This window comes from Manis pentadactyla, chromosome 8 (assembly GCF_030020395.1).
Source record: "Manis pentadactyla isolate mManPen7 chromosome 8, mManPen7.hap1, whole genome shotgun sequence".
Lineage (NCBI taxonomy): Eukaryota > Metazoa > Chordata > Mammalia > Pholidota > Manidae > Manis > Manis pentadactyla.
In genome coordinates, this window is record NC_080026.1 from 139,934,891 (window position 1) to 139,953,424 (window position 18,534).

At 59.8% G+C, this 18,534-nt stretch overlaps 1 protein-coding gene across 2 annotated transcripts in view; it reads left to right on the plus strand.

Annotated features, from left to right (window-relative positions):
- Positions 1-214: 214 nt before the first annotated feature.
- Positions 215-18,534, plus strand: part of INPP5A (inositol polyphosphate-5-phosphatase A) — a 185,454-nt gene continuing 167,134 nt past the window's right edge. Inside the window, exon 1 of one of the 2 annotated variants that reach the window (XM_036923441.2) lies at positions 215-606. In XM_036923441.2, the coding sequence (XP_036779336.1) occupies positions 532-606 (75 nt within the window). In that variant the 5' untranslated portion in view covers positions 215-531. Of the gene's footprint in view, positions 607-2,164; positions 2,261-18,534 lie in introns of those variants that run through there. The other variant, XM_036923460.2, reaches the window with a different exon arrangement.

The following is an 18,534-nucleotide window of genomic DNA, read 5'->3' on the forward strand; positions in this document are numbered from 1 at the left end:
GGCCGTGACGTCACATCAAAGGGCGGAGTCAGAGAGCCGCCTCGGCGCGGGGCGGGGAGGCGCGGGGCCGGTCAGCCTCTGACTGACGGGAGCGCGTCCTGGGAGCCGCCCCGGCCGACGCAGGAGCGCCGGGGGCAGGCCCCGCCCCCAGCGCATGCCCCGCCCCGGCCCGCGCAGGCGTCCTTCCCCAGGCCCCGCCTTCCCCGCCCCGCGCAAGCCCCGCCCCCCGGCTCCGGGCTGGACTCGCCTCGGCTGCGCGGCGGCGGCGGCGGTGGCGGCAGCGGCTGCGGGAACTTTGGCGGCGGTGATCCTAATGGCTGCGCGCGGGCCGCGGTGAGCGCGGGCCCAGAGGACGGGCGCGGGGCGCGGAGCAACAACAGCGAGAGCGCGCGGCCCGACCCGGCCAGGCCCGCCCCGACCCGCCGAGCCCGCGATGCGCCCCGGGGCCGCCCCCCGGCGCAGCTGACGCCGCGGCCCGCAGAGACCCCGGACGGCCGTCCGCGAGCGAGCGCCGCCGCCGGCCGGGCCACGATGGCGGGGAAGGCGGCCGCCTCTGGCACCGCGGTGCTGCTGGTCACGGCCAACGTGGGCTCACTCTTCGACGACGTAAGTGCGGCGGCTCGGCCGACCCGACCCCGGACCCTGGGATCCGGCCCCGGCCGAACCCCGGGACCCCCGACCCTGGCCCTGAACTCCGGGATCTGGACCCGGACACTGACCCCGGTCCCGAACCCTGGGACCCGGACCCCGACCTGTGCCCTGAACCCCGGGACATGGACCCTGACCCCCGGCCCTGAATCTCAGGACTTGGACCCCGACCCCAATCCTGAACCCCTGACTCCAGACCCGGATCCTGTGCCTGAGCCTTGAGATCTGTTCTCGAACCCCAGCCCTGTACTACGGACCCTGGGACCTGGAGGGACCCGGACCAGAACCCAGGCCCTGAACCCCAAGATCCTAAACTTGAACCCGGAATGCCGGGACCCTTGATTCTAGAACCTAGATGCAGACTTCTGGGCCCTGAAACTCAGCCCTGGCCTTGACTCCTGGCCCCCTGGACCTCAGCCTACACTGAGCCCTGGGACCCCGGAACCCAGACCTTGATCCCCATCCCTGACTCCTAAGCCCTGGGATCTGGACTGGCGTCCTGAACCCCAAACCCTGGACCATGAACCCCAAACTCTGGACCCAGACCTTGAACCTTGGTCTTCCAAATCCCAGGACCCCAAACCACAGTCCCCTGAACTTTTTCTCTGAATCCTGAAATCCCAGTCCCTAGCCTTGGCCTCCAAACTCTAGGCTGAATCCCAAACCCCAGACAAGCCCTGAACCCAGGTCCTTAAACTTCAGTCCTAATCCCTGTCCAAGGTCCCCAAATCCTGACCCCAGATCCCTAGTCCGTAGGCCCCGAACCCCAAAGCTGGCCACAACCCTGGTCCCTAAAGCCTAACTCCTGACTTCAGATTCCTGACTCTGACCTTCTGTGGCCCTGGCCCCACTGCTGGCCTCATCTGTGGTCACTACCCAGGAGGTGTAGGCACCCTCATTTTATCTGGTGACTTAGTATCTTTCTAGTTCTCTAAAAAGGACTTCTGTCAAAAAGACCTGGAGGTCTTTAAAGAGAAAGGTGCCCAAAACTCTTCAAGGCCAGAAAAGGGATGTGACTACCTAAGGCCTTTACCTTCTAGGGATGCCCCATCTAGGCGCCCGAGGCGGCCCTTGGGAGATGAGGACCAGGCCCTGGTGCTCGAGGCAGGACAAGGCTGACCTAGTTGGGCACTGCAGCCACAGTGCCACCCCACTGTTGGTACTTACACTGCCAACCCAAATACAGCAGAATGCAGCTCCAAGTGGCGTGCTTGTTTAAGAAAAAAGGGAGATGGCACAGAGGGAGCCTGTGGCAGCCTTGAGCTTCCTGCCCCTTGCCTCACCAGGTGGGCAGCGGGCATGGGCCAGCTTCAAGGTGTCAGGCATTGATACCCAGGGGCCCTAGGTTCCGGAGAAGGCTCTTCTCACGGAGCCTGCCTTGTTGGCAGCGAGTGTGAGTGAAGGGTCTCAGTAGCTAAGTTCACTCTTAAAGACTAGGTTTGATTTTGTTAATACACGGAAGGCGCTATTTTTGTGTTTTTATATTTTAACTTCCAGGCGCCCATGTATTATACTTCCCTGCTGGAGGTGGACTGCTTTTCCTCTGACTTTGTTATGGACAACGTTATCTAGTTTCATGTTTGATCATTTTGTACAAAAGTGCCCAGTATGGGTGAGTGTCTGTATATTTAGCATTCTATTCTCGGCTTTCCAGTAACATGCCTCTGTAACATGGTTTTGCTCAGATGATTCAGATCTGTTAGCTGTGGCTTCAGAGCCTCAGAAATGTCAGGAAAATTAAGCATGGTGGAGCATTTGAGTCTCAAAGGGAAAAGAATTTTGCTGTGCAAACATTCTTTCCAGTAATCTTTGATTCTGAGTTGTAGCATTTTTGTTGTTTCAGGTACATACATTTCTCTCTGTTGACATTAAAATGGGTAACTTAATTACCTGGGTTCAGCAACCTGTTCTCTGAACTTTCCTTTTTCTTAAAGGTGTGTGGGGTTTTTCATTAGGTTTACCTCTGGGGGGAACATTTGTTGAGGTCTGCAGTGCCCATGTGAATTCTGCAAGATGTCTTTTGACTTAAGGGCTGGTAGGGAAGCATCTGTCTATAACCCCCAGGTTTCTTGACGTGTGGGTCCCAGTGTTGAGAGGCGGGGGCCGCCCTCCTGCAGTGGCATATGGGAAAGTAGCTGGGCTGGCGTTTACCAGCTCGCCGTGTTCAGGTGCTGCCTCGCTTGTTGGGGAGAAGCCTGGCTGTTGAGCAGCGGGTTCTGGAGTGAAGGAAGTTTTAATTCCTTGGTTTATAGTAGTTTTTGGAAGGCCTGCTTGGTGACTGCACAACACCTGCCAGTGCTGACTGACCCACTGTCCGCTGGCCAGGGCCTTGGAAGGGGGGCTTTCTTGCCCAGTGTCATCATCACGGAAGCTGGACTCTAAGATGTGGCCAGGGCACTGGCTTCTTCCGGGAGGGTCACAAATCAGAGAAGGAAGGGCGTGTGAGTGGGAAACAGCCCGGTGTGCTGGGAAGACGCTGTCTTCCTTTTGTGTGTCGGGGGAGGGGCACACTTTTGCTTGTGCAGACCTGTGGACCCCCTTGTTCCCCCCACTCCCCGAGGTGGCCACCATCCGGACGCTGGACATGGCTGGAGCACTGGTGGCCGCACAGCCTGCACGCGGGCCACCTCTTGGCAGGCTGCTCTTTTCTTATCAGTGTACCTGAAGGGCTGAGCTGCCTTCATCCCCACCTGGGCCTCCGACGGCTCCCCTGGCGTGGCGTTAGAGGGGCTGTGCCACGTAGCTGCTTCTCACACTTACTCCCTAAATTATTCAGAATCATGGAGGAGCCCAAGGAGTCTCAGATATGTGAGTTATAAGCACCAGTAGGAACCATACCAAGAGGCAGAAACTGAGCAAAGCTGAAACCCAGAAAGTCACCTAAGCTGTCGCATCGGTGCCCCCTCATACATCAGACACCCTCTGGAAAGCTGTCCTGGTCACTCAGGAGACAGCAAGAATGGGGAAGGGAAATCTCGCCTCGTGTTTTGAACATAGCTGTGACCTAGCGAACCCCTGACCAGACAGACCTGGGCCCGCACTCCGAGGCCCTCCGTCCTGGCTGGCGGCCCTTTCTGAACCTGAATGCACATCCTCCTGGCTGGGGGCCTGGACCCGGCCGGGGTCACCGTGGCTTCTCCAGGTTGCCCTCAAAGAGCCCCCGACTGTTCTTTAATCCCCACTGCTCCTGCTGTCACTGCCCATGTGCCTGGTAAAGAGGTGGCTGGAGCTACTTACCTGTTCTGCTCGAGACGGCTGGATTTTTGACCAGTGAGTTTCTGCTTTTGGTTCTTCGCATTGCTGCTAGAAGGGCGCCGTGAAGGTGAATTCTTGCAGCCAGTGGTTTCCGAGCTGGGTCCCACCCTTACATGGTAAGGCTGTTTCTTGGGAAAGAGACTCAGCCAAGTGGTAGGATTCTGAGAGCACAGCCTGCTCTTGGGTGTCTGCCTGCAGGGCCTTTGTCCGGCTGCTCATTCGGAGCTAAATGTCAGTTTCTAGCTGGCTTCCCTTTTTGTTTGGTCAACTCCTGAGCAGCCCTCTCCCCAGGGATTGCAGAACAGTTGTGCAAGTGGGCTCTGCAGACAGTCTGCAGTGAGGCCTGCCATCCAGATGGCAGGTGCCTGCCTGCCACCCGCCCCTCCCCTTCAAGCCGAGCGGGAGGGACGGGAGCTGTGGGTGTGTGCCCCTCTCTCTCCTGTGCGGCCAGGTTTGCGCCCTCTGTCCTCGTTCCTGTCCCACCCTGAAAGCTCCCCGAGCCCTGCGTCCCACTGTGGCTGCTGTGGGGCTTCCTGGCCGTCCACTGCCATGCTGCGCAGGGACTGGTCTGCAGGCTCCCTCCCCCTTCTCCTGCCTGCCAACTCCGAGGCCCTGCTGGAGGGCACAGGGTCGGTTCTGGTACTTCCCACTGTGCGTGGCCTCTGGCCCCGTGGATCCCTCTAATCCTTCAAGGGCTTGTTTGGTGGTGGTTTTATTGAGACGGTGTTCACATGCTGCGTTTCCCCCACTTAAAGTGTTCTCGTTGTATTAACAGAGCTGTGCGGCTGTTACCACAGCCAACTTGGAGCATTTTTGTACCTGAAGAAGACACTGTGCCTTAGCTTCGCCCTCCCCTGGTGACTCTGCGTCCACCTCCCCTGAGGCCCCTAGTCCCCGGTGGCCCAACCTCCATCTCAGGGGTTTGCCTTTAATGGACGTTTCATCGGAGTGGACCCCCCGGCCTCCTGGGTCTGGCCCCCCTCACTCGGCCTGGTGCTTGTGGTGCCTGGTGTGCGGTGGAGCCTTGCTCTGCCCCCTCGTGACCAAGTGCAGTTGTGCGCGCAGGACACACCGTAGTGGGTTATGCGGTCCCCAGTTGATGGACATTTGGGCAGTTCCCCCTCTGGCTGTTGAGAGTGGCGGGGCTGTGAGCATTCCTGGATGGGTCCTTTCCTCCCAGGCACATACCTAGGAGGGGAACTCCTGTCTGACCTTTTGAGGAACTGCGGACCCTGTCGCGTGGTGTCTGCCCTGCCCCTCTAGCCTGCTGGGGCTGTGCTTCCTCCACGCTCTCTCGGAACTCATTGTTGTCTTTGCTCAAACCCTCCTTGGATTCAGACTTCTAAGTACGGGTTCCCTACAACGCCCAGGAGGCAGGGGGCAGGCAGACCCGGAGCCTGGCCTGCAGCGCCAGTGGGCCTGCAGCGCGGGGGGTCGGAGGCCAGCCTGATCGCTCCAGCTGTGCCTGGGAAAGCCCGGTGCGGGAGGCCAGTGCCCTGAAGCTGTGGGGAGTCCCTTCCGTGAGGTCCGGATTTCTGAAAAGCAGTGTCTGCTGTCCCCCCCTGCCCCCAGAGCGGGCCTGCTGTGCCGGGTGCAGGGGTCGGGGCCAGCCGGGCTGGGCCTCTGCACATTTGCCTCTGTGCACCCCCAGAACCCTTGTCCCACAGGTGGCCTGTGTCTCAGCTGTCTTTAGGGGGGCATCAGTGCCTCTGACCTGAGGTCTCCACACACCCTCTTTGTGGGAATTGGGTCTGTTTGCCCGAGTCTGGGGCTCTAGACGGGGACCCACCCATTCCCACAGCAGGAGGATGAAATGAGTCCGTGGTCCAGAGCCCAGCATGGTTACGCGCCGCTTCCTCTGCGTCAGGGCACCATGTGTGCCCCCTGCGTGCCTCCTTTCAGCCCTCACAAACACCATGTCAGGCCTGCCTTTGATGTGGTTTGGAATTTGGAGTGCACGTGGCAGATACCTGTTTGCAAGCCACGTGTGCTGCCCTGTCCCTTGCCCGGGTCCTGGGTCCCGGCAGGCCATATGTCAGTGCCCATCAGCCTGCTCAGCACGGCGCCCTCTGCCCATCCTCATCCTCATCCTCGTTGTTTCCTGTTTTCATCTCTCAAGAGTTGCTGAGGGAGGCTTTAGATGACTAGGGGAGGCCCTTCTTCAGTTCCAAGTGTCCGACCGCCCCGGAGGGCATCACTGCCTCTCCGCCTGGGGTCTCTGAGACGCTGGGTTCTCGGGGATGTGCTGAGAACAGCTCCCCACTGGAGTCCGAGGCCTGTGTGCCAGCACCACGCACACGCCAGCACTTGGCCTGCTGCCCTTTGGGGGCGAGAGAGCAGAGCAGGAGGGGCCTTCGCTGCCCCCTGGGGCCCGTCCCTGGTGGGGAGGGACATATGCTGGGGTGGTTCGTGACAATGGTGGGTCTGATTCGGAAGTTGCAGAAATCAGCCCGACTGCCTCCTGGCCGCTTGCCCTTACAGAGCCCACTCTGCCCAGAGCGGGAGGTACCTGGGGGTATGGCAGGGCTCGCGGAGGGGCTGCAGTGCAATGGCTCCTTCGACGGTGACTGTCCTGGTGGCTGCCCTCCTGGGCGGGTGAGCAGCGAGGTCCCTGTTGGAAGGTGGGCTTGGTTCAGGAATGTGGTCTGGTAGGTGGAGGGTCAGCACAGGGCTGGGGGGCCAGTCAGAAAAGCAGTGGAGAGTCTCAGCCCCCCATCCTTGTCCCTGTCCTCCGTGCCACATGAGTGAATGTGGTCACCTGGGGAGAGGCCGCAGGAGGGTGGCGTGCGTCCAAGGTGAGTGCAGGGGCACTTAACAGGTCTGCCTTCTGTTGCTGCTTCAGTTGCTGGGGGCTCCAGAGACCCCTGCTCCCTGCTCCCCAGAGGTGGGCATGAGGACGTGGGCCAGAGGCTCGAGGCCTAGTTCCTGCCTGGCCAGGCCCTGGGGTACCCTGTGGTGGCTTCCTCTGCGCCGAGGACAGACCCGGGTTGGCCTTTCACTCCCCTCCTCTCTGAGGAGTGCAGGCAGGGAGCTCCGAGGCCATGGCCCCCTCCCCAGGGCCTCCTTTTGGGGGATTAGACGACGTGTCAGTGTGTGTTTGAGCCTGAGAGGTGTTCACACACTGAACCCTTCGGTAGGGGCAGGGGGCTGAGCGGGACTGCTCCCTGGATGGCCTTGAGCTTGTGGGGGCGCTCGGACGCTCAACACATCCTGACACAGGCACTGACGAGAAGCCATTGGGGTTTCTGAGCTTGACTCATGAGTGAGGATAGAGCAACGGTTCATCCAGTGACGTCTGACACATGGAGGCGGCACAAGGGCTGCTGGCTTTCTTCGGGGAGGAGAGCATTGATCCAGAAGCGTGACCGCCTGACGGTCCACCTGACCCTGGCATGGGAGGACCTGGGCAGGTCGGGCTGCACACCCAGGCCTCTGTCTGGGAGGACGTTTCGGGACTTCTGCGATCTCCAGCTCTGCTCGTGGTCTCTGCCTCCGCTCGGCCCCTGGTGGTGAGAGCCGCGGGTACACGTGTGTTCTCTACAATTTCAAATTCGAATCATAAATTTGGTTTGGGAGATGGACTGGCACTGGCATAGCACGTTCACGTGGACCTGCGCCCGTGCAGGCAGCTGGCCTTGGTTGTGGGGGGGCGGCTCAGCAGCCTGCAGGGCTGTGGGGGGCCTGTCTTTGGAGGCCACACAGTCGGGCAGTGTGGGACCTGAGATGCTGTGGGAGCAGCTGGTGCCCTGGCTTGGCTCAGAATCGTGGCCGTCTAGAGTAGATCAGGGAGTGCGGTGCCCACCAGGGCCACTGCCGGCACTCACACAGAGGGGATTTCTGCACGATGTGCCCATCCATCAGGGAGGCACGCCAGTGGGTCAGGCTCAAGGAAAGCCCTGTGCCTGCCATTTTGGGTGTGCATTTATCTGGTAAGAACAAGTGAACCCCATGTGTGGGAGTGTGGCCGTGGGGTCGGCCCGTTGCTCATCCTGACCCACTGACCTCGGCCCTGTTGTCCTCCTGGTCCTCTGCCCTGACAGGGGCCTCAGGCCTTGCTTCCAGGTGGTCATGGATGTGGCCCGCCCTCATGTGAGGGTCGCTCTCTGGCCCCTGCCCTGTTTGAATCCCTTGGCACCGTGGAGCCTTTGCTGAGTCTGTGCCCCTCGTCCGTCTGCATGCCCCCTGCCCCGGTCCCTCAGCCCCACGGGCCTGCCCGGCTCATCTGCTAGCACAGGAGCCAGAGGCTGGGGCTGTTGCTCCCTTGGCAGAGTGCTCCTGGGCTCTGGGTTCACAGCCTGCTGGCTTGGGCTCAGACCACCCTCTTTTTCTGCCCACCTCTCTGGGCCTCTGAACAAGCAGCAGTTACTCCAGAACGGGAGGGGGTTGAAAGCAGAAGGTGGCTTGGGGCCTGGGTCTTGAGGGGGTCCCACCTGCGGTGCTCTGTGTGAGGTCACGCTCCCAGGTCTGGGAGGACACATGGTGACAGGAAAGGGCGGATGCTGCAGTGGCTCTGCCTTGGATCACATGGGACCGTGGGCATGTGACTTCACCTCCTTAGCCTGTCTGTGCATCAGGAAGACAGGAATGACATGTGGCACTGTGGCTGCGGCAGGTGCAGGAGGCAGCAGATGCCCTCGCAGGTGTGAGGCAGGGGCTGGGGCTGCCGGTGTCCCTGGGCACCTTCCTTGCATGGTCTCTGTCCCCTTCCTGCAGCCCTAGGCTTCCCTGGGGTGGCACCTTGTCCTTACCTGTGTCTAGGTCGGTTGGTCAGCCGCCTCCTGAGCGTGGGCTCATGTGTCTGGCTGATGGGGCAGCTTTGCCATGCAGCCTAGCACTGCTGCCAGTTGGCACACCCGCTGTGCCCGCCGCTCCCCTGCCAGGGGCCTGGAGTGCGTGGCACCAGCCCCTTGGTCACCGTCCACTCACCTTGACCCCAGCCCCGTCCTCTGTGGCCTGGACGAGACGTGCTGTTCTGTCTCTGAGCTTCTGCCCTAGCCGCTCCTTCTCTCGCCCAGGCTGCAGGGCTTCACTCTCCTCCTGGGCACAGCTCCTTCCTCCGAGTTAATCACAGGCTTTGTGCTTCCGGCACGGTCTCACCTTTCCTGTCGCTTCCATTGCATTCCATCCGGTTCAGGTGCCCTGGCTTCTGGGCAGCAGCTTTGGGGTGGGACTTGGGGTCCTGCTCGGCAGAGTGGCCCCAGGGCGTCAGGGCTGTGACCCTACTGGATTCCTGGGCTGTGACTGTTCAGGGCCACAGGTGCCCCCTGTCAGAGGGTGGGGGGCCAGGGTCCCTTCAAGTTCTCGGGAAAGGTGAGCACCTGGAATCACGTGTCAAAGCCGCTGCCCATGGTGGGGGCAGGTCTGCAGGCTGCTGGGCTTTCTTTTTCCTCCTGAGTGTCCCGTTGAGGGTGGCAGGCACCACACAGCTCAGTGGATTCAGGACATGCCCGCAGCTGTGTAGTCATGCCTGCTGCACACACGCGGCTCCCGGCCCTCCGGTCCTCAGCCCCAGGAGGCTGCTTTGTCTCTGGAATCCTGCCTTTACATGGACTTGGCTTGGAGGACCTGTGTTCCTGGGTCAGCTTCTGCTGCCTGTGTGGTTTTCCACAGCGGGAGGTGCTGCCGTGCGTCCACTCACCAGGTGGCAGGTATGGGCTGTTTCCAGCTGGGCTGCCGCGAGTGATTGTGTGCATCTGTGTGGACATGGTGCTCATGGCTCTTGGGTCCATGCCCGAGAGGGCAGGGCTGGTCATGTGGTCAGTGAACGTTTGTTTTTTCTGGGACCTGCCCACCTGCTCTCCCGAGCAGCTGCACGTGTCCCATCTCTGCGGGAGCTTGGGGCCCAGCTTGCGGCTGTCCATTTGATTTTGGGTGCAGTGGAGTCTTGTGGTTGTCCTTTGCTTCTTTTCTGCCTTTGCTTTTAAATAATAGGCATCTCACCAAGACGGATAGTCTGTCATACTGATAATAGATTTTGCAAACTCTTGACTGTATCCACAGGGGTGGCTGCTTGGGGCCGGCACACTTCTGCCCTCTCTCTTGCAGTGGCCCACAGGATGCCAGCACTGCCCACAAGGGGAGAGGCCCCTTTGCCTGGACCAGAGCACTGTGCCTTCAGGCGTGGCTGTGCGGTGGGGCGGGAGCAAGGACACTGGTGCTGAGGCCCCCCTGGCTCCCGCTGACCCACCTCTCCCCCCGCAGAGGGCCTGGGCAGCTTTGCAGGGCCGGTGTGATGGCTGAGTCGCAGGCACTGGTGTGCGAGGACCAGCCTGTCGGTATCAGTCCTTCTGAGCGGGGCGGCAGTGTGTGGGCTCCCTGGAGGGGACGCTGGTGCTGCAGCTTCCCCTCCCCTGCCCCTGGATGTGACAGGCGTGCGCCTGACTGAGGGCAGAGAGTGCCTCTCTCAGGGGAATTCTCCGCTCCAGGCCTCTGCGGGATGGTGGCTGGGAGGGGCCTGTCTTCGTCCCCTCCCATTTGCGTTTCTTGTGCCACCACTGCCACTGTCCACACTGCCCCCACCCAGGCACACACCTGTGGGCTGTCATCTCACGGTGCACTCACCTGGCCAGCAAAGGCTGTCGGGTGCAGCAGCCCCATGAACTGGCAGCTATGTCCCGTGTGAGGACACCTGCCTGGGGACAGGAGGTTCAGGCCTCAGGGCTGGTGGGTCTGTCACCCTCCTGACAGCCTCCTGGTCTGGGCTCGCTGGTGCAGGATGTCCAGGGAGAATGATGCCACCACACAGCGGGTACGGGTGTCAGGTGCCCCGTCCCTGACCACTTCATATGAGAAGAGCCAGAGGAGGTGCAGGCCTGGCCCTGCTTCTCCCTTTGGGGAAGGCTGTGTCTCTCGAGAGTGTACGATGCGAGGCTGTGCTCACTGGCCTGGCTGCCCTCCCTCCGCATTGCGTTTGGCGTTGCGGGGATTGTTTGCCAGACCCGCTGGGTCTCTTTGCCTGTCTCGCCGGTCCCTGTGGCATTGGCTTTCAGGAGGCCTTTGGGTGCGTGGCCCTCCTTGCTTGGGCCTGGCCAAGCCAGGTGAGGGGGGGCCGTGTACTCAGGGTCCTTTTGGGCCAGTGCTTTGTTAGCCTTGCTGCTCAGGAGTCCCCGGGGGCTTCCTGGGGCCCACAAAGCAGATGCAGGCGGGCGGGGTTCTGCGGGCGCCTGTGGGGACAGCTGTCCGGTCCCTGTGCGGACCTGGCTCTGCGCACCCTGCCTCACCCACCCAGGCTTTCGGCGACCATCAGTGGGTGCCTGCAGGCTCTGTAAGACGCTGGGGTGGGGAGGCCAGTCAGGACAGCTCTGGCTCGTTGGAGCCTGCGTGTGGGACGAGCACTGGGTCAGTGGCCTTTGGACCATGGCGAGGCCTCCGCCTGCAGAGTCCTGGGAGCCATTACACTGAGAGGCAGCCACAGGCCTGAGGAGTGGACAGACCCCGTCCTCATTTGCCCGAGATGCCCTCTGGATGCCCTCGGAGTCTGTGCTGATTCGAGGCCCCAGGCCTCACTGGGATGCATCCGTGGGTGCTTGCGCTGTCAGCTCAGCCCGAGTGCAGAGCACGCCCTGTGCCTGCTCGGTTGTAATTTGGGGTGCCTGGCATGACTTTCAGATGCGTTTGTACTATGTTCAGGTAGCAAACACATTTGTGAGGACGCAAGCTTTGCTTTTATTTTCTCCTTCATCACTGCGACGGTTTTCAGATCTGTTGCAACTTCCTGTTTTTGCCGTGAGGCGGCGTGGCAGGTAGTCATGCTGTGTGTCCAGGTGGAGGCAGAAGGCTGGGCTGCGTGGGAGGGCCTGTGGTCATCAGTGCTGCCGGCAGAACACGGGCGAGTGGCGGGACCTGACCAGCGGGACCAGCGGCAGCGCCTGGTGGCCAGTCCCCAGTCACCAGGCTGGCGGCTCATCTGCCTCTGAAGCCCCAGAGCTCTGTTCTCCCAGTGTATTGAGGGAGTCCCTGGGGCAGGAGGCCCAGGCCTGGTGGCCTCATGGTTCTGCTGTGCTGTCCAGGGGCAGCCGCAGCCAGACCTGCAGTTGTGTGGGTGACAAGAGCTTGTTGTTAGGGCCCAGCAGCACGGTCCTGGTGGCCTGGCTTTCTGTTCACTTGTATTTAGTGAGTGCCTCCCTGGAGCCAGGTCCCTTCCACGGGGGAGCCCCCAGGCTTGGGGGGCATTCTTGGGATTGGTGCGGGTAGCGGCCAAGTCCTGGGAGCAGCTTGTGGGCCCCTGTGGGGAAGTACACGGGGGGAGGCTCCCCATTTCACACGCCTGCCCTGTCAGTCCTAGTGTAAGATGGGAGGGGTCTGCAGGACAGAGCCTGGAGAGCAGGTGAGCTCAGGGACTGAGAACAGGCAGGGCACTCAGGCTGAGGCCAGGGGGTGAGGGGGCAGGAAGGGCCGGGGAGGGCAGCCTCCTGGGAGACCAGGAGGAGGAGTTGAAGAGGGGCTGCTGAGGGTGTGCGTGTGTGGGGGCCCGGAGCCAGCAGGCCAGCCGGTGGTCTGCCTGGATGTTGTCTGAGGCGCCTCTTGCGTCCTCAGGCCTTCACCCTCTGAGGCAGAGGCTACAGCTCACCTGGTCTGACGGGGGCCAGGCACAGCCCGCCTTCAGGGCAGGGGGCCGTGCCAGGGGGCCTGGCTCACAGCTCAGGCTCTGGTCTCCAGGCCTCCCTGGCTGGCAGGTGCAACAGGAGGTGGACGCAAGGCTGGTGTAGGACACGCAGAGGTACTCTGGGCCTGGAGTCCATAGACAGCCCTCTGGGGCCACTGCGGGGCAGAGGCAGCTGTGTGGCTGGTGAGGGTGTGAGAGGCAGAAGCAGGCACTGCAGGCCCAGGCGGTGAGGGTCGGCGTGTGCGCGAGTCCCTGGGCCAGCAGCACAGGTGGGTGGCCCCACCTCTGTGCCTGTGGGGACACGCGGTGGGGCGCACGGTAGCACTGCCTTGGCCCCGGGGCAGGGGCCTCGAATAGGGCTTAGTCCCCGGCTGGAGCCCCACCCCCACCCATATTTCTTCAACTGCTGATAAGTGAGTCAGTCCGGAAGGGGAAGGGGGGGCTCCCAGCAGCCCCGGGAAACGGGCAGGAGCAGACTGTGCCCTGCAGGTGTGCTGGGGGGAGGCGTGGGCGTCGGGGTGGGCCTGGCCCGGGGCCCTCGGGGATGGTCCCGAGGAGCCAAGGATGGCAGAGGGGCGAGTGCAGGAGCACATAAGCGCCCGCTTCAGTTTTCTCTGTGTAACAGCTCTGCGTGGGGACAAGGTCAGGAACTTACCCTAGTTTCTAGGAGAAAATTGATGTCTGTGAACTTGACTGTCTCAAGAGTTTCAGTTTTTTGTAATGAAAAAGTCACATAGGGCACCCCAGCACAGCCTCCCGAAATGCCTCGTGTTCTGCAGGCCTTTTGAGTGCCCCTGGCACAGCGGACCACAGGATGATTTCAGCGGCTGGGGCAGTTGGTACTGTGAGGGTGGAATCTGTACTGTGGACCAAGAATAAAGTTTTAACATTTTGTGAGAGAAGAGACACACAGTTTCCTACTGGAATTTATAACTTGACTCCAGCAGCTTCTTGCTATTCATGGAGAAAGTCCAGTTCCCAAGTTGGGTGGGGCTGACCTGGGGTCTGCGTGTGCCCTTGGGCCAGTGGGGCTGCCAGGCCTGGGCAGGTGCGCTGGGTCTGCTCCTTCCCCAGCGGGGAGCAATGCCCCCCACCCAGGGAGCTGCCCCAGCATCACGGCGTCCAGGGGCACAGTGGAGCCGGGAGGGGGACCCCAGGAAGACAGTCCGACCCTGTCCCCTGTGCCAGTGTCACTACACGCAGAGGTCCTAGTGGGCAGCGTGCTCATGGGCCAGCGTTGCTGCTCCTTCCCCACCCCAGCACCTTGAGGCCCACTTGGCAGTCCGAGGGCTGTGGAATCTGACACCCAGCACCCTTGGGGAGCCTCTGTGGGCAGTGGCAGTGCCCTGCCTCTTGCTGTCACAGCCCTGAGCCCAGAGTGCACCGTCTCTGGCCCCTGGGCGGGACCCCTGGGCACTGCGTCAGGGCTTGCTCAGGGCTGCTTGTGAGCTGCTGCAGTGTGCCCAGAGGGAGGGCTGAACATGTGCATTCTGTGTGCACCCCTCCTTTGGCACACGCATGACACCACAGACGTTCAGCCACTCCTGCCGCTCCCACCTCCATGACTTTGGGCATCGTCAGACTTCGACACATGGCCACTCATGGGTAAAGTGTGACATCTGTCATGGTTTCATTTGTGTCTTACTGGTTACTTGTAGCGCCATGTTTGAGACTTTTTTCTTGTGTTTTCTAGGATTTTTCCTTTAGAATTATGCAGCCCTTGTGGTCTCGTGTCTAGATTATTGACAGAGCTCTCCTGATAAGGGCTGATCAGGGGCTCAGAGCATAGCTTCTTCTGTTGGCTGCTGACGCGAGTTCCTTAGGGCCCCGTGCCGCTCAGGGTGGCGTTCACACACAGGCATGACCTGCCCGCTTGGCTGGTCCCTCGTGTTCTTGCACACTCCCACACCCTGAGCAAGTTCTGAGGGCTGGTCTGTGCTTCCTGCCTGGAAGCACTTGGATTTCCATGTGATCCTTCCTCCTGGGTCCCGGGCGTGTCGCTGTGCCCCCAGACTCATGCCCCTTGTGCCTCCCATGTCCCCTGTGCTCCCCTGTTTGCCCCTGTGCCTCCATGCTCCGCTGTGCTCCTGTTTGTGCCCCGTGTCCTCCCCCTGTGCTCCCCTGTGTACCTCCATATACCCCCGTGCTCCCTCATGCCCCTCATGCTGCTCTGTGCCCTCTCTGTGCTCCCCCTTGCGCCCCCTGCCTCCCCTGGCTCTGCTGTGCTCTGCGTGGGCTGAGGACTCACCATGGGTTGCCTGCTCCTGGGTCTTGTCGGGTGGGCAGGTGAATGTGCTGGAGCCAGGCTGACTGGGGCTGGCAGCCGCCTCGGGCCCCACCGTGGGGCAGGAGCCGACCCATCCTGGGCTGCAGGGCATGCAGCCTCCCGTTGGCTCGCCTTTAGCTGGGCCTTTCTGCTCCGGGCAGAAATCTGGGCAAAACGGCACCGGTGATTTTCCCAGTCACTCTCCTGTTCAGTGTAGGGCCAGCATTGCCCTCTGCTTGCCTCTTTTCCGAGCTGGTGAGGCTCAGGTGGTGGTGGGGCAGGAGGCCACTCTGCTGGCTTCCACCACTCTTCAGTTCAGAGGTGACCGTGAGTTTGGCTGGTGGGTGGGTGAGGGTGCCTGGCTGTCTGACACGGGCGGGTGTGTGCAGGGTCACAGCCTAAGGTGGGCTTTCAACTCGGGTCTCTGCCCCACCTGGTCCCCCAGGGCCAGCTTGTGGGGCTTGGAGCTGGGCGCCTGGGGCGCAGGCCCTCCGTGCACCTCTTCTCTCCACCCTTCTTAGGGAGTTCCAGGGTCTGCTCTGCTGGTGAGCCTGGTGCTGTCTCTTCAAGGCTGCCTCTCACATTGCAAGGCAGCGGGCACTTGCCCAGGAGTTGCTGAAGCTTAGTTGTGAGCTGGTGGGGCCTGTTAGAGGGTCATCAAGGCAGCCTGGCAGGGGTCGGGAGGCTCCATGCGCTCATCCCTGCGGCATGCATGCCAGGCAGCGCGCTCCTGCTGCGGCTCCCTGATCCCTGGGGGTCGGTGCTCCCCCATACTGGCCGTTGGAGCACCTGCCTCCGGAGGTGGATGCCCTCGCCACTCCTGTGCCCCAGAGGCCCCAGTCCGTCTCAGAGGGTGGTGTCCCACTGTCCGCTCCGTCCTCCCCACTGGCTCTGGTGAGGCACAGGGGTGCCGTGATGTGGCAGCAGCAGCGCTGGTGTTGGGAACATACCTGAGGCACCTGTTTTCTTCCCTTTGCAGCTAGGGAGGGGAGTGAAATGCGACTGTGCTGCATGTCACACGCACGCCCTGCAGGGGATACGCTGGCTGAGCATCTGGACCTCCTCTGCCAGGCTGTGCAGAGTCAGAGCCGGCTGGCTTTTCCAAGCAGCCTGTGGAGCCAGAGGCCGCCTCACTGTGCTCTCCCAGGGCTGCCCCATGCGGGCAGACCTTTGGGGCACATGCTCGCTCCTGTGTGGGAGCAGGCTCCCTCCCAGGCACCCAGTCAGGGTTCTGCCTGCACCCCACATCCAGGAGGCACCTGCCTGTGGACATAGGAGGAATGGTCACTGCAGCCTCCCTGACGTGAGCTCTGTGTGCTGCATCCGTGCCCACCAGCCCCTTCCCACCCAGCACTCCCCACCAGACATGCCCCCGCACCCTGGTGCCGTTGCGAGTGCCCTTCCTCCCAGCTGGTGCACTGAGCTGGCCTCTCACCGTCTCGTGCTCTTCTGACCACAAACTGATGAAGCTACCAAGCTGGTGGGGGGAGTCCCTTCTGGCCTCAGAGGAAGGCCCTCTCCCCACACGTGGGCAGGGCGTTCTCTCCTTTGTACCCTAGGCCAGTGTTGTCACTATGGCTCCTTCCTGAATCTTCTTTAGGACCAGACTTTCTCTCAGGCACCTCCCCGCTGACTGCAGCCACTTGTTGTAAAAACCCCACACTGGGGAATCGGGCATTCTACTTGCAAGTCTGCGTGGGCTCGTTTATTGTTGTTATTTGAAAATTGAGACAAAACGCAGATAGCATGAGGTTCACCCTTTTAGTGTGTACAGTTCAGGGGTTTAGTGAATTCACAAGGTTGTGCAGCCATCATTGCCCAATTCCAGAACATTCCATCACCCCAAAGCAGTTCCCATTAGCAGTCACTCCCCATTCCTTCCCTCGGCCAGACCCCAGCAACCACTGCTGTACTTTCTGCCTCTGGATTTCCTATTCCAGATGCTTCACCTAAGCGGAATCCAGCAGTATGTGTCCTTTTGTGCTTGGCCGCTGCTCAGCATGTGTTCAGGGCCCGCCCACACCGCTGTGTGCGTCAGAGCTTCATCCCCAGGACTGGGCAGCACTGTGTTGTGTGGACAGACCGCCTTTTGTTGGTTCGTCAGTTGGTGGGCACTTGGATCATGAATACTGCCTTTAGGAGTATTCATATACAAGTTTTAGTATGAATGCACATTTTAATTCCCTTGGGCATATACCTGGTGTGGAGTTGCTGGGTCATACAATAGCTTAACCTTTAGACAACCTGCCAGGCTGTTTTCCTAGATGGCTGGCGCATTCCCTCAGTGCGTGAGGGCCCCGACTTCTCCACATCCCAAATCAGTGCTGTTGTGGGTCTGTTTGATTCTAGCCATCGTGGGGGTGTGAGGAGGCTCTGATCTGCATCCCCTGATGGCTAATGATGTGGCGTGTTTTTTATGTGCTTATTGGGTATTTGTGTATCTGCTTTGGGGGAGTGTTTATTCATATCCTTTGCCCACATAAATTTTTCTTTTTAATTATCGAGTTTTAAAAAATGTATTCTGGATACTAGATTCTTATCAGATGTGTGACTTGCAAATATTTTTTTTCCATTCTGTGTTTCACACTCTTGGTGTCCTTTGAAGCACAAACATTTTTAATTTTGATAAAGTCCAACTTACTGTTTTTTTCTTTTTTTGTTGTGCTTCAAATGTCATACCTAAGAAACCATTGCCCAATCTAAGGTCACAAAGATTTATCACAATCTTTTTCCTAAGACTTGTAGTTTGGCTTTTACCTTTTCAGCCTTTGCTGCACCCCGAGTCAGCTTTCACGCGTGGTGTGAGGCACGGGCCCCACGCCGTCCTTCTGCAGGTGGATGCCCTGTCGCCCCAGCCCCTCTTGTCGGGAACACTGTTCTTCCCTGCTGAATGGCCTTGGCACCCTTTTGGAAAACTAATTGACCATAAAGATATAGATTTATTTCAGGTCTCTCGGTCCTGTTCTTTCATCTGTACGTCTGTCCTTGTGCCAGGCCCACGGTCCTGGTGACTGTAGCTTTGTACTAAGTTCTGAGATCAGAATGTGTGAGGCTCTGACTTCGTTGTCCTTTTCCAGGATTGTTGTGACTGTTCCAAGTCTCTCCGTTTCCCCGTGAATTCTGGGATCAGCTTGTCCGTTTCTGCAGAGGAGCTGGCTGGGATTCTGGCAGGACTGCGCCGACTGTGGCTGCTTCCAGGCGCTTCAGCATTGTGTCTTCCGGTCGTGGGCGCGGGATGCTCTCCGTTGACTTCTGTCCTCTGCTCTTTCTTTCAGTCATGTTTTCTCGTTTTCAGCATAGGTCTTGAACTTCTTTCGTTTGTTACTGATCTTTTTACTTGTTATTGGTCTATTTAGATTTTCTGTTTCTTTTGAGTTAGTTGTGGTAAGTTTGTACATTTCTAGGAGTTCATCTTTAACTGAGGTTAGCCAGTGTGTTGGCACACAGTTGTTTACATATAGTAACCCTAGTAACCCCTTACAAGCTTTTTATTTCTCCCAGGGTGTAGTCATGCTGCCGCTTTTGGTCCCAGTCTTAGTAATCTGTGGCTTCCATTGCTGACTGACCCGGCTAAAGGTTCGCCTGCTCTGTCCGTCTCAGAGCGCTACTTTTGGTTTCATTGGTTTTCTCGGTTGTTTTTCTCTTCTTTGTATTGACTACATTTAGGATTAAATCACGCAGAAGCCTTTCTTGAAAATCATGCTGCTGTAACTCCTGGTGAGGGAGTTTCATTCTCTGCTTTCTGCCTTGTCTGTCCTTG